Source organism: Limulus polyphemus, unplaced genomic scaffold (genome assembly GCF_000517525.1).
Source record: "Limulus polyphemus unplaced genomic scaffold, Limulus_polyphemus-2.1.2 Scaffold302, whole genome shotgun sequence".
NCBI classification, from domain to species: Eukaryota; Metazoa; Arthropoda; class Merostomata; order Xiphosura; family Limulidae; genus Limulus; species Limulus polyphemus.
Genome location: NW_013665912.1, coordinates 223,761 through 239,201, shown reverse-complemented (window position 1 = coordinate 239,201; position 15,441 = coordinate 223,761). Strand labels below are relative to the sequence as shown.

Here is a 15,441-nt window from a genome sequence, read left to right as displayed (position 1 = left end):
TATATATATATATAAGGGGGTGACGGCGTGACTGTAGACAGTGAGTAATTGATCTGCAGTCAGAGAGTATTATTGAAATTGAGCACGTTCGTTGTTATAGCGTTTGTTTTAGCGCGATTGTTGAAATTAAGTGTATCGTAAAGTTATATTCGGAAAGAATAAACCAGTTTTATTAAGTAAGGACTTGTGTGGCTAAAGTTTCGTCGGAACGAATTTACGGGAAATCAATTAACAAACGGAGACGTAACAATATGATCATAAAGTCCAAGAGCATGTACTTTTTCAATTGACCCCTTTTCAATTCATAACAACACTAGCTGGTTGCTTTTACTGCTGACGCTGCCAATCTGTTTTATTCATCTGCTTTTGTTTCAGTTATAATGCTGAAAAAGCATTCAATCAGTATTTGAGAATGGAAGATAAAACAATTTCACTAGCTTCAATAAACTAGAAAATTTCGAAATAGAAGTAAGAAAATAAAACTTTCACATATGGAATTCGTAAGTGTATTGGTATGTGTAGGATCTTCAAAGTCAAGCGCTGGGTGAAATAATTGCAATGCAACCCGTTACTTAAGCAATCTATCCACATGCTGGTTCACTGACAACCATCCGGTCTGACGAGAGGCCAGAATCGTATGCATTTTATTGTCAAAAATGACTAAAATTCCTTTAAAACCTTTGTCCATTAGCAATAAAACAAAAATGTGTATACACATCTAAAAAAAAATGTCTTCAAGACAGTTAAGGAGCTTCTTGCGGACTTTTGAAGTAGTTTCTAATAATCATTATAAATTATGGACAAAATTTTAAACAGGTATACCATGAAATTTCTAATGTTTTTTAATGTAGAAAATTTTGAAATGTTTTGTTTATTCTGTATCAATGCAGTTTTCGCATGACACATGGTCTAGAAAGTCTTTAAGTTAATTTTATTCTTTCTGCTTTTGTTTCTTTGTTATTCTATGGAGATAATAGCTATTTTACCTGTGGAAGAAGAGGTATTATTTTATTGCTGAATGTTATACAAGAATGTACAGATGATAGTATCTTTTACTGGTAGGTGAGATGATATCTCATGGTTATGGCCTTCCTTACATAAAATGAGAATAATCAGCCACGTGCGTAGCGCTAGTCTTTATGGGTAAATTCGACATTTCACATGAAGTAAGGAACATTAGATTTCAACAGTATAAACAAGATCTCAAGTGCGCTAGTTGATGGGAAGACAGCTTGAGGGAAGAAAACCTGTTGAAGAATTCAGGAGTGCAGGGAAAAGTGTGCACACTAGGTTTTGTCTTTGAATAAATAAAGATTGTTCTCGTTTTTTACTACATTTTGTGTCCAACTTGTTTATTACACTTCAACGTAAGTATACCACAGAAAATGTAAAAAAAGCGAAATTTTGTTAGCGTGACCACTGCAGGATATTATTGTAAGGTTTTCTGTTTTTACTAGTACGTGTGTATTGCTCTTACTTGAGTCTTTGAGTTATGTTAGTTTAAAGGAATACTATTTACTGAAAGAATGGCATTTTTAAAGTAGATTTTGTTTGTTTGTTTGTAATTAAGCACAAAGATACACAATGGGCTATTTGTGCTCTGCCCATCACGGGTATCAAAACCCGGTTTCTAGCATTGTAAGTCCGCAGACATACCGCTGTGCCACTGGGGGAGGGGCTTTAAAGTAGAAGTACTAACGACCAAAATAGTTTGCCACTGAAGAGAGACAGTTGTACAAAGGAGTTGTTGACTCTAGGAGGAGTACACTTCTGGACATAGGACTTTCAACAATGTTATGAAGGTGTTTGACAAATATGGTTCTGCAACTGCAGACTCAAAATGATCAGCTGACGTCTGTTGTACCAAGAATGGCACATCAGGTGTTGCTCATAAGAATCAACCTTGGTACAGGGGAAGCACATATGACTGAGGTTCGCCTACATGGACTGGCATCTGGTGAGTCATAGATCATAAAGGGGTCTCTAAAGGACTCCTACCCATTTGCCAACCAGAGTAATACAGCCCCAGCTCTGGTTAATACCAACCAAGTAGAACTAAGCAGCTGATGGTGGACATACTCTGCCAGTCCCTGGCAGGAGAGACAATGGGCATCAATAAGAAAAGACTACAAAATATAAAGCAGTCATAACCCAAGATGGGAGGTATCCTTCCCAGGTGGTCATAGATCCTGAGGCTTGTAGAGATTCAGGATGAGATTCTGAGAGCAATTCGTTGCTATCTATCCCTGGAACAGTGATTGACTACTCATCCAAGCATCAGAATCCCTTAGTATGTCTACTTTCCCTATACCTCTGACATCAGTGGCATCTATGTAAGGCATTGACTGAGAACCTGTAAGGGAGTGGCTTTAGTCAACACTAAAGATATTTGTTCAAAGGTGTATCAAAGGAATATGTGGACCATTTTCTAATTTGTTTCAAGAAGGAAAATGATTGGAGTGCCTGGACTCAGGAGCAGACAATTCAATGCTTGATCCTGAGCTTAGACAGTTTAACCCTGTATTCCATCGAGCATTTGAATTAGTTACCTCTAAAAGACTGGGACATACTTGTGGCTGAGTTTCACTGATGATTCTACTAGTGAAGCATTGAACAATATATTTGGGCCAAGTTAAATACTCAGAAGAGGAGTGCTACCGAGAATCTTGTTTCTTATGCAAATTATCTGTGCCATATTACACTAAAGCTTAGCTGTGATGGCTTTGGAAGTCGTAAAGATGTACTGGTGGATAAGAAAATTGAGAGACATGTGTGAGTGGCCACTTCAATCTGGTTGCTGGAAAGAAAGGAGCATACGAGAGTGACAGTTGTGGCTACACCTCAGATCCTACTTAGGTACCTCCATCATGCTAAAGTTTAACTAGCCAACCACTCATCATGCTGCTGCAATACAATCACACTGGTTTCGAGTTAACAGACAGAGAGGACTATCCCAGTCCTGCCATGGTTTACATATCACAGTCTATGGCAATAACACTGGCCAACAAGTCATTTTCATCAGATATAATTATAGATGGACTATATAGCTCTTGGGACGCTGATTCCAAATCTGTTTTTTGGTTTTCCTCTAGCACGTCAAGTTTTCGTGATGAGACTGATCAAATTTGAAAGGTTATTGTCTTAATTATAATTTAAATTGTTGTACATTTCTTTTTTCATAAGTGTGTACTGTATAAATTAAACCAAGTGCATGGTGTGTATAACGTTTATGGGAATTATACTAAAAAATGAATAAAGTTGTCACGTTAACTAGCACAATTTGTGGTTATTACCTAAATTGTGCTGAAATTAACACCAATCATATTTCGATAACTAGATGTACTATAAGAAAACAGATTTGGAATTAGCATGCAAAACTGGTCTAGAAAAGTTTGTTTATATCTTTGACGAGAGAAAAAAGTTAGATTTTGTCGACCAGTATAATGCTTCTACTTGGACGTTGCCAGGGATGGGTGGAGTGAAGTGCCTGCTTTGCTCATAGTTATTTTGGATCACTGGTGGGTGAACTGAGGAGCAAAAGCAGCAAAACCATTAGTTATTAGTAATGGTCCAGCAGGTGCTAGAAAACCAACATCACCCATACTTTACAGACCAGCAGGGAAGGCAACTTTATGATTTCCAACTGATAACTCGGCAGGTGCTGAATTACAGCAGTACCTTTGCTTTGCTAAGCAGAAAAGTAGGCAAAGCTTTGACCAATGGCTCAGCAGGAGCACAAAAGAAAGTGGTAAACTGTTGATAAAGCTCTGGAAACTAGCAGAGCTCAAATCGGGCCGGCCACCAACTTATAGCAGGCTTTGATGGTCAGTCCAGCTCTCTCAGGGCTGTATGGTACATACTCTCAGGTACATATCACTGAGGATACAAGGGTGAGAAATTAAGTGCCTGGTTTACACAGAAGCAGCCAGGACACTGGAAGATCTTGTAATATATCAAACTTTCCAAATTAGATCACCATTCGGACCAACTACATCTTAGCTAATGGCAAGAGAGTAGACATAAGTGGATAGATAGATTTCTGGCTGTGTTATAGAAATGTTATTCCAAAATGAAGATAGTCATCTCTTACTTCAGATCTAGCATTGGCATCCTTCGAATGAGCATACAGTTGTAATTATCAGTCAGTTTTGCGAACTGATGCTGCAGTGTTTACCAGATAAAGCCCAGGAACATGAGTTTGTGTAGCAGATGAAACAAACAAACAATGTCTTTTTGTACACAAGTGGTGTTTCCGTGTTTTACTACAGACGAAGTCCAATGTGTTGGTACCATTTAATCCTATATGTATAGCTGGGTCAAAGTGCGCATGTCACGGACTTTTACAGAGTTACATTCAAAATTTCATTATAAACATATATCAATTAATTTGGCATAAAACTTTGTTTCTAATTGAAATATTAATACTAAGTTTTAATATTTACGTTAAAATGAAATATTAAATAACTGTCTTTACTTTTCTCTATCATATAACATGTCTGCACTCTCAATCCTTCAGATTTCATATTTTCAATAATACAGCCTGCTATCCAGAAATCATACTTTTATCAGAATGTCAACAGTGGCAGCTGATGTATATATACTTTCAAGATCCTCAAGCATTGCTTGTTTGATCTATGCTATCACTCCTGAGTCACTCTCGGCTGGATTTTTAACTGATGTAGTGTAGGTAACAAACTTGATACAATAATATAAGATTCAGCGCTGAATTCTTCAGTGAGTTCTGAAAAAGGATGCAAATTTTCAAAAAGCTTTTCCACACAACTTTCTAATCTTGGCATTAACTCTAGTTTACCCAACTCCATTAGTGCTGCACATATAGATTGTTGATGCTCTACAATTTCCTTCAACATGGCATAAATGCTGTTACATCTAGTTTCCTAATGGTGGATTAGCTTGCATTCTAGTAAAACAACTTGTTTACCAGACAATATTTGGCAATAGCACTTCAATGGAAATGCTCCGCCAATTTAGAACAGTGTGCAATCACTCGGTTCATTCCTATGTTTAGTCCTTTCTTGATAACTAAATTCAAAATATGGCTGAAGCATGGTATTAACTTTCGATCCATATTACTAATAGCTTTCACACAGATGTAAATGTTGTCTGACACAATTACTTCAACCTTATTCAAGATATTCCAACTTTTGAAACACTAACAGCCTTAGCTATAACTTTAGCAGTGTGAGGTGGTGGAAATTCAAGGTTTTTAATGATATAGCTTTTCAAAACCCAAAGTTGGTTTATGAAATGAACAATCCAACCAAGATACTGGTCATTTGCTCTAGAGATCCACATGTCAAAAGTAATGACCACATCACTTGTCTTAGAAAGTTGGTCCATAACAACGTCTGGAATGCTGGTGTACAGTTTTGGGATAAAATTGCCACTTAATTCTTTCCTTGACAGCACTTAGTATTTCGAATCAAGTGATTCAGGCAACTTTACAAAGCCAGGTTCTTCCCAGCAAGTGAATGCATTCTCTTAGCTATGTTACTTCATGTTTTATTTAGGATACTTAGCATTAGCTGTTAAATACGCTTTTATAGTTGACTGTCTTTTCAATGATTGTTGTACAGATGCCAAACTTGCAATACTCTAACTAACGTTGCTGGTACTTGATAATTGTGATGAAGATTGTGATTCAGTTAAAGCTATTGGTGCTGAAAGTTTAACCATAGTGTTTTGACACATCTTCCTAAATGCAGCATTGTGGAAAAGTTGTAAATGGTTTCTCTTGTTCGTAGTATTATCACTATATTTCAGCACTGCTTCACAACATATGCACACACATTCATTATGACGGTCTTCCTGATAGCCAAAATATTCCCACACAGCTGATTTATTTTTATTTCGCAAAAGATTCAACTTTGCAAAAAGATAAACGTCTTGTTCATTCGTCTGCTCTGTCATTGCTAATGATTGTTTTCTGTACATACTATCATTTTACAACCGTGTAGTTAACACTTGTGATGATAGTAATACTAGATATCCTCTTTGCAGATATTAAAATGATTCATTGTGTAGAAATCAAAGTAATATAAGAAATATTAAAAAAACTATAATACCAAAGAAATATTGATTTACCGATGTTTCAGGGTGTTTTTTTTAAATCCATCACAGATAATATGAGCATCTTCAAAATTATTAACAACGAAGAACTTTATAATCATAAAAACATCATAGGCTTATTATGTTGATACAGACGGAAGTTTAGAAAAATAAGAAAATAATTAATTCAGTGCTCACACTAGTCTCCGAAAACTTGCACTTGTTGAAAATGCATTTTTTTTCTTTTAAAATCTGCATTTTTCAATCAGAACACGAACTTTTTTTTACATATTGTTTTAAAGTAGTTAATTTACGACTAACATTATATCATATTAAGATATTGTTGAGTATCTGCTTGTTTGTTAATTTCCGGTATAAATTATTTCCGATGAACTTCAGCGATACAAGTCCTTTCTTGATTAAAACTAGTTTATTCTTTCTCGATTCAAATTTTAGTAATACATAGAATTTCCACAGTCACTTTAAACTTAACAACTTTTATAATGCACGCTATAATCACAGCGATTCACATAACTTCACTCTATGCGACTGCAAAACACACACAATTTACGGCTCAGCGTCACTACTGTTCGGTTGACTCAATTATCTATCTCCTCAATCCCGCTGGTTTTTCTCGCCAGGCTTATATACTAAAAAGAGGGCGTCTCGAATGCACTCATGCCTTCATGATCATTCGAGAAATTTCACGCACGCTACTAGCGCCAAATGCACCTGCAGAGTCACGTGACTTCCGCTGTCGTAACAGTATAATACAAATAGTAATTGGTCACTTTGAGTGCCTTATGACGAACATCACGTACGTGCGTAGTGGTATATGGGATACTAAATGCCTCTAAACTTCTAAAGTCACCAGCTGCCTAAAGCTCGTGCGTCCGTTAGAAACGATGAACGATTTATTTACTATCACTTACCTATGGCAACAATATCGTGTCCAGTGTACACTTTTCCAGACAATTTAATGTTATTTTACATGTTCACAAGTTTATTTACGATAATTTTGAAGTCTATAAATAAGTGTTGTGCCTATAACTACGAAGTTGTATTATACATTAAAAAACACTTGGTAATTTAAACCAGTAAGTATCTCTTGTCACATCTGTGCTTTTATTAAAATATCCTGCATATATAACAAAGAATTCTGCGAAACCTCGACATGTAAATATAACAGACATGCATTTTACAATACTGGCTGAATTAAACTATCAAACACGCGTGCTGAGAAATCAATAAGACAACTTGTATATATATTAGCATTACTGATTACAAGGCAGAGGCGTCGCTAGGTGCTTAAAAGATTCGGGGCTCGGGAATTTTCAGAGTTTCACTATGATATTAATAATGGTTTTCTATTTTGATTTTTTCAAGACACCATCTGGGAATTTGGAGCACGTGCCAGCGCCTGTGTTACTAGGACTTGTCTAAGCTGCACGTAACTGCAGCCAAACTTTTGTTCTCACTGTTTCCTACAGTGTACACGTAGCGTAGCTAGTCATAATTAAACTGGAGTTCTATTCGGATAAATACAATAACGACTTAACGCAAGTTAATGGTGTTACACAATATTAATTTGTTAGACTATTATAAAATATAAATTAGACAATGTCTAGCAATGAAAATCGATTAGTGAATTTACATATCACTCTAGACTTAAATACGGAGCAGGTTCCAAACTCTGTGGACTCCTCCCCCAAACCCTCGGCTGTTTAATATGACGTTACTAAAGGGTAATTAATTTCTGGGAAAAATTGGTGGGGTCCAGACACCTTGGACCACCCCCCCCCACCATGCCTGCTTCTACAACACTAAATAATAGTCACCCAATAAGATTAGAAACATAAACTCTTAAATAAAGTGTAAATTTATAATTTTTTACAGCTCCCTTCCTCCGTTCCATATGAGTGACAGTGATAAGATAGCCTTTATATAGTTAGCTTAAGCAGCCAGAGAGTTGGCGGTGGGCGTTGTCAGCCAGTTGCCTTCCCTTCGCTTAGTTGTATTTTAGTGGGATTATCGTATTTCGATTAACCGATTATTGGAATAATCCAAAACATTAATAATAGATTTCGATTAATTCTATTTTCGTGACATTAATAGATTATTACAATAATCCAAAACAATACCAATTTGAAACACTAACTTCGATTAATGGATTAATCAATTAGTCACCACTCTTAAGTAATCGATTCACTTGGCCAGCACTATAAATCAGTAACTGAAAAGAGTAACAGTAAAACTGGAAGTTACAGAAAATAATTCAGGGATTGTTTTAATCCTTTCCAAACTACATTTTGTAAGTTTGTCAAAGTTCCATGCAGTTTCATTAAGTATCACCAATGTGAGAAGAAGGAAAGAGAAAAAGCTATATCGGTGAAAGTTCCCTTATCTAGTTTTCGCATTTTAAATTTCGTACAATCTGAAATTAGTATTTCTATAGTTTCATGAATGTGAAACCTCGAAAATTTTCTTGTGAAACAGTTAACACACTAGGCAGTGCTACGAAGTAGCCTCCCTCCCATTACTCAGTGGCAAGTCTGAAGTCTTACAACGCCAAAAACCAGGTTTCGATATTCGTGTGACAACAGAACATACAGCCTGTTATATACTTTGTACTTAACAAGAAAAAAAAAAGTTACAAAGTTACTCATTGAATGTGTTTTTATCACTTTATTTGACGTGGACTGCATAAGTATCATTTTTGTTTTCAATAATTTTTGCTGATCTACCCACATTTAAAAAAACATTTTAAACCAATATGGTTTCTTGATTAAGCTTCATTAAAAGCTAATAAGATGTCTGTACTTAAGCTTAACTGCCTACACTCTGGATAACGAGCGACTCTTCTAGTTAAATGATGGTGAAACAGACAGACAAAAGAGATGCGACCCAAGCTTTCAAAATAACAGTTTTAATAATAAATCTTTTAGTACAAATTCTTTAAGAGTTACCAATCTCCTGTCTTCTCATTATTTTTAAATAAGTTAGATAAAGAATGATCAAGAAAATAGGACATAAATAAAAAGACAGAATCCAAGGATTCAGGAAAAGCTTCTGGATAGCAACTCCTAACTTCCACTGATTCCACCACACCTAACTTTATGTGGGTGTACCTACATTTTAATTGAACAGAAATATGATGTGGATGGTGAATTATGGCACAAAAAGAAATTTTTGTTGCATCTACAGTCACTTATTTTGGTCATATTGCTTGAATTGTCTACTTAATAGAAACCAATGGTGCATTTTAGCATATGGGAATAGCAATTTACAACTGGTACTGGTTTATAGGCATTACCAAATGATTATCTCGATGCTATTTCTGAACAATGGAATTCTTAATCATTACTTTTGTTCTTACTATTATTTGTGGCATTACAAGTTGTTATACTAACTACACGAGTGTAATTCTAAATTTCTTTTGAAATTAACTACACTTTTTAATAACATTGTCAGGAATTTTCCATAGCGAGTACAAGCTAATTTCTGAACAAACTTTTAGTATTTGGCAAAGAATACACTAAATGAAAAATTAATAACATTTGTTGTAGTTTTAAATATGTTTGTAAGAAGAATAAAAAAAAGTAGCAGATAAAATTAGTCACTAAAACTCATTAATACACTTCAAACCGAAAACTGTGCAAGCAGTGATATAATAAACATTGATATTACTAGAGTACAAAAATTGGAATCATACTTTTTGGAGTAAACAATTATATATTTCATCAGTTTATCCATTATAAAATTAGTGTATTTTGAGAAAACTGTTATTTTCCAGATCAAGACAACTAAATTATATTAATATCTAAAACTTTATGTTTATCAAGGGAATGCATGTTTTCAAGAACTATCTGCTCTCAGATATGTTCATTTATGATGCTATAGAACTTCATCACTCTCAATGAAATTGGTCAAGTAGTGTCGATTTACTCCAAATACTAGAGGTAATGGAACTGATGGTGATTTGCGTTCATTGAATTTAACCCTCACACCGCCGGTTGCACCACTTTGACTAACCTGTCTTATGGATTATTTTATTATATTGCAAAAAATTAAAAAAAAAAAACACACACACACACACACACACATATATACTGGATGAAATAGTGTAAACTTCAGATAAATTTTCTACAGATTATGTAGTTTCTGTTGAAATTTACAACAAAAATAAGCATTTTCAGTTGTTTCCTAACAAATATCACTTTGAAATATTTTGAATTTTCAAAGCTGCATATTAGTACAAATTTGTCATATAAAAATGATATATTTTGTTAATGATTTTTAAGTCTTCCTGCTGCAAGTATATCAAGCATTTTCTACATTTTATTTCAATGTAGAATTTTTCAGTTTTAAAATTTATTTTAGGCATGTACAGTTTCATATAACATGTGATCAAAAAGTCAGTAAGTTGATTTCATTCCAGCTACCTTGTGTTTTATCATTTCCTCAGAGATTACACCTGGTTTGTCCATGAAGGGATATGACTAAAAAGCTGCATCTTGTGTAAGAACATTGACAGCAACATTCTCCAATGATGGATCCGGTGATATAGAGGTTACAACCTCTCTTATGTTTGAATAGAAATGACCAGTCACATAGTTAGCTGTAGTTTCTTACCTTTAGGTAAGTCTGATGTTACCGGCTCAACTAAGTAACATGAAAGTTATAGTCTAGAACATAATTTTGAGCGAGTCATCCAATTTGGAAATTAAGTCTTGAGGAACCAAACTGATCAACTCACAACTCCAGTAAATGTGACTATCTAGAACCCAAGTACACACACTGTGTTTGTTATATTAATAAAGATTGTCTTCATTGTGTATCCTACCTTGCATCCAGTTAATTTATTTCTTAGCACAGACCCAGTTAGTTTAAGTGGAATCCAGTATTACTGTACTTCTCAAGCCTTCCATTATATAGCAGACCTACCTAATTTATTCTTTCAGTAAATCAGTTTACCTTAAAATACCACATCCGTTTACAAGTTTCCAATAAAGTTTTTCTTTTCTAAAACCGTAAATTGATCTGTTTTGATTCGAAAGGCATTAAACACAGTCCTATTGTGTTTATGATCATTGGCATATAATAAATTGTTTACTACAGCACAATTATAAGCAAGGCACCTTTTTAAAAATTATTAACCAATAGGACTCATTCAATATATATAATAATGATAAGTCTAACATTTTTTAAAAATTCAATGGTGCAATTTTGCTAGGAGCAAAATTTAATCATCTAAGTGCCATAGAGTTAAGTACAGTCATTAATTTTTTGTTTAAAGCCGCCATTCTTTAAATTTTACCTCATGGTCTTCATAAAATCATTAGCAAAAGTGGCTTATACCATTTCTGCTGTAGCTCATTGGGACAGTTGTTTGCCTTTTAATGTATGCTTTGATCAGTGGAGACAGCAATGCAGTCTATGGTACTACAAGAATGTTAACAGGGGTTTCTTATTGTTTCAGATCATACTACAGTCAGTGAGAGATTATTTTTACACAACAGTTTTTTTTATTTGTTTGTATAAAACTTTCTGATCAATGAAAAATTTTTAAATTTGGTCAAAGATTACAATTTATTTCTTTACCACAAGATGAGACAAAGACAAGAGTTATTAATGCTTGATTAACAACTGATGCCTTTGAAATTTTCTACAAGATATATGGTGTGAAGAAACCTGTGCCATTTGTTAACATTATGGGACAGTTTGAACAACATAACTTCAAATATTACTATACATCCTTAAATCCTTTACTATGTCATCAGATGTTGGTTTATGTAAACACAAACTATATTTTAAACTGAATTAATGTCTTATAGTTTGGCAGTTTGATACAAAAATTGGAAGTGAAAAATAAAACCAACATTAGTCAAACTGATAAGAACCATGTACATCCACAAAACATAGGGAATCAACATACTTATAAACCACAGTAACTAACATCTAATTATGGAAATCTTTCTTTATTTGTAAAAAACAAAAGCATAACACCAAGCAGTGAAATTTATGAGTTTTGCTTACATTTCATGTGACATCACATTTATTAAGAAATCTGTATAATAATCCCTTTTTGACAACTAAATGATGTAAAAGCCTTCTTTTAATATTAATTAAGCCAACAAATTAAAAAAAAATATTTCCTCCTTTTCCATAATTTAAAGATTATTTATCTTGGTTAGTAACTGAAATCAGTTTTGAGTTTACAATTTGAACACTGTATAATAAGAATATATGGGCATATTTTTAGGTGTTCTTTGACAACTGGCTTGTGCTTTCATACAGTATTATAGCATAATATACTATATCCTTTTCATAAGCACTTTAATTATTACTCTATAACATTATGTGGTAGAGAGACAAAAAAAATACAGTAATTAATACAACTCTACTTAAATAGACACTAAATTTATCTGTAATTTTAACATTTTACAGATAAAAAACCTTTGATTAGTTTATCATTAGTGCAATTATTGGTGTGATGAAGAAGTGCAATTTAATGGGCTATATGTAAAGTTGAGTCTGCACTTTTGAATGATCTACCCAATGTTACAGCCTTCAAAATTGTCATATATTAATAGGCACACATATATATATATGTCACTGCAGAGATTTATTATTATCTTAAATTCAGTTTTTATGAATTTCTCTATTGTTCTATGATTAGACATAAAATATGGAAACAAGGAAACACTGTGATCACTACTAAATCAATAACGAAATATAATGAAGTTTAAAGCACTTACATATTAATTTCTGTTAAATGTTTAGTCCATGCTGTAACATATTTATTTAGCTTCCTTAGAAACTGCTAGTGATTGACTGTCTAAATGTTCTATTTAAAAAGCAATTCAATACTTAAGTAAATTTCCAACACCAAGATAGGATAGTGGGAGAAAAAAAATGTTTATAATGAATATTTATCTGATTTGTTGTAATGATAACAGGCAGCTGGTTACAAAGAATTGGTAAGAGCTTGTAATTTTTCTGCAAGTTCTTCCTTCTTACGTGTGATGGCAGCCTCCGACTCGACAAAAGTCAGTTTGTTCATTTTTCCAGATATCAGTTTCTCAACAAGTGTCATATGATGGTGAAATTGTTCTTTCAGGTTACGATCAAGGCGTTGCAGCTCTGATATCTAAGTAAAGTAATCAAGAAATTATGTTAATATATAAAAACAAGCATTTAGAAGTAATTTTGCATGAAAACTATAATGCATATATCAAAAAATTACCAAAGAAACTAGACTTTATTGGCTCATTATACAAAATTTTAAATTTGAGCTCTTGAAAGACATTCAATTATACCATGCATATTTTCAAAGTTTCTAATAGTCTGTGGCTATTTATGACTGTTATTTATTTATAAGGAGATTTACAACTGTTATAGTACTCTGAAAATCACTGGATCTGTATGTAACATTCCAATCTGAAACATGATGCTTGCATAACAACAACAACACAAAGTAAGCTAAACACTTTATCCCCTTCTGGATCATACAAGTATTATTGATATCCCCTGATTTTTTCCTTCTCATAGTGGAAATGCTCAACTAAATTAGGTGAAACTTTGAACAAACTTACAAAATAATATCTATTTTGGTTTAAAAAATTAATATAATTTGATTGAGTTTTTCTGTAATTTTGCTTTGGGACACTGTTTTTGAAAAAACTTTTCAAATGCTTCCTTCCATCTTGGAATTAATTTTTTTGTTGAACCAGTCAATCTCAACTTAACTGATCTCCATTAAGAAATTCCTTTTGTCAACTACAGTAGTCACCACCTCAAGCTATAAATTGTAAAAAATGTATAAGTTGACAAAGATTTATCAATGACCTAAGACTTGACCACGCAAAATGGCATCAGATCAAGTTAAGTAACAATATTTTTGCTAATTACATTCTTGGTCTAGATGAATTTATATCTAATAAATAGTTTTGTTTTTCAATAAATAATATATTCTTTTGTTTATGAGCAGTGTTTGAATATGATATACTCAACATTATTATTCAATAAATAAAGATTTGAGTCATCAGAACATTTTGTTGATGCCTATGATACTTGCTAAACCTAACTAAGCTGATTGTTGTCTTGTCAAAGAAGAAAATTTCAATACCTTCCAAATAAATATAATTGAACATTAAAACATTTTCAGGAATTAAGATAGCATCTATAGCAAGTATAAAACTTCCTAAAGCTGTGGTTTGTTATTAAATCCTCTAAACTTCCCATCAGATTTCTTTGTTTATCACTTCAGAGAGCCCTAATTAATCACCTTTTCGAGAAACTATAAATTACTGCTCAAACCACTTTATTTGTTCTACATTGATGAAAACAGTTTATAATCTGCTCTATCCTGTTGTATTTAAATATTGGCTATAGCAGTTTTCAAAATTGTACAATCAATAATTGCTCAGACATGTTGTTATCTCATACACAAATTAGAGGGTTTAAGATAACTGAAACAACAAAGGAAAAAATTTATGTACTTTATTTATATGCTATACTTTGTCTAATGTTTAGTAAGAAAAAATGTATTCAAGAAAAGCCTAAAGAAAGATTACTAGATGTTATACATTGGTGATAATTAGATGTACCAGTTCACAAGTTGTTTAGCTTGTTTACATATTTAATAGCAATACATTTTCTTTTCTTCATGTCATGACATTTAAAAGTGTTTGATGAACTTCAGGACTATGATAAGCAGTCCTTGTTCCTTCAGAGAATTTTTCATTTCACTGGTATGAAGCAGAGCTCCATCTATAAATTTGAAGAAGTGGATAAATATGTTTGCTAAAAGAAATTTTTGAAAACTTTTGGAATTACCAAGTGTAGACCAAACATCTTGAAGGCAAGTTCCTCAATTTGATCAAAAAGTGCCAAAAGAGGGAAGCACAAAAATCAAGCTCACATGACACCAAAATCTATTCAATTGGCAAGAATTTCAAAACATTGTTAACATGAATGAACTCGGCAAATAACCTATATATATAAACCACTGTCTGTTGGTAATGCTCAAATTGCCTCAGTGGTTAGAGTGCCTGAACCTCAAGCAGAAGTCTCAGTTTCAAATATTAGTACATTTGGAATTTTTCATAAATAATTGATAATGTTTAAAACAAGCTCTTTCAATATTCATTAGCACTGGATTCCAAACACTGAACTCCAAAATGTCTCAGTGGTTAAAGTGCTCAATCCTCATGTAGAAGTCTCAGTTGAATCAGAATTATATATATATATATATATATATATATATATATATATATATATAATATATATATTAGTATACTTATTATTATATACTATCTATACACAGATTATCATAGTATTAGTTACGTACTACTAGTAAGTAAAGTAAGT

General features: G+C 33.1%; 1 protein-coding gene across 1 annotated transcript in view; it reads right to left on the bottom strand.

Annotated features, from left to right (window-relative positions):
• Nucleotides 1-11,518: 11,518 nt before the first annotated feature.
• The window catches only part of LOC106457202 (dolichyl-diphosphooligosaccharide--protein glycosyltransferase subunit 1-like), a 38,679-nt gene continuing 34,756 nt past the window's right edge, over nucleotides 11,519-15,441 (bottom strand). Inside the window, exon 10 of the mRNA XM_013916596.2 lies at nucleotides 11,519-13,219. Coding sequence (XP_013772050.1) covers nucleotides 13,037-13,219 — 183 coding nt within the window. The 3' untranslated portion in view covers nucleotides 11,519-13,036. The remainder of the gene's footprint in view (nucleotides 13,220-15,441) is intronic.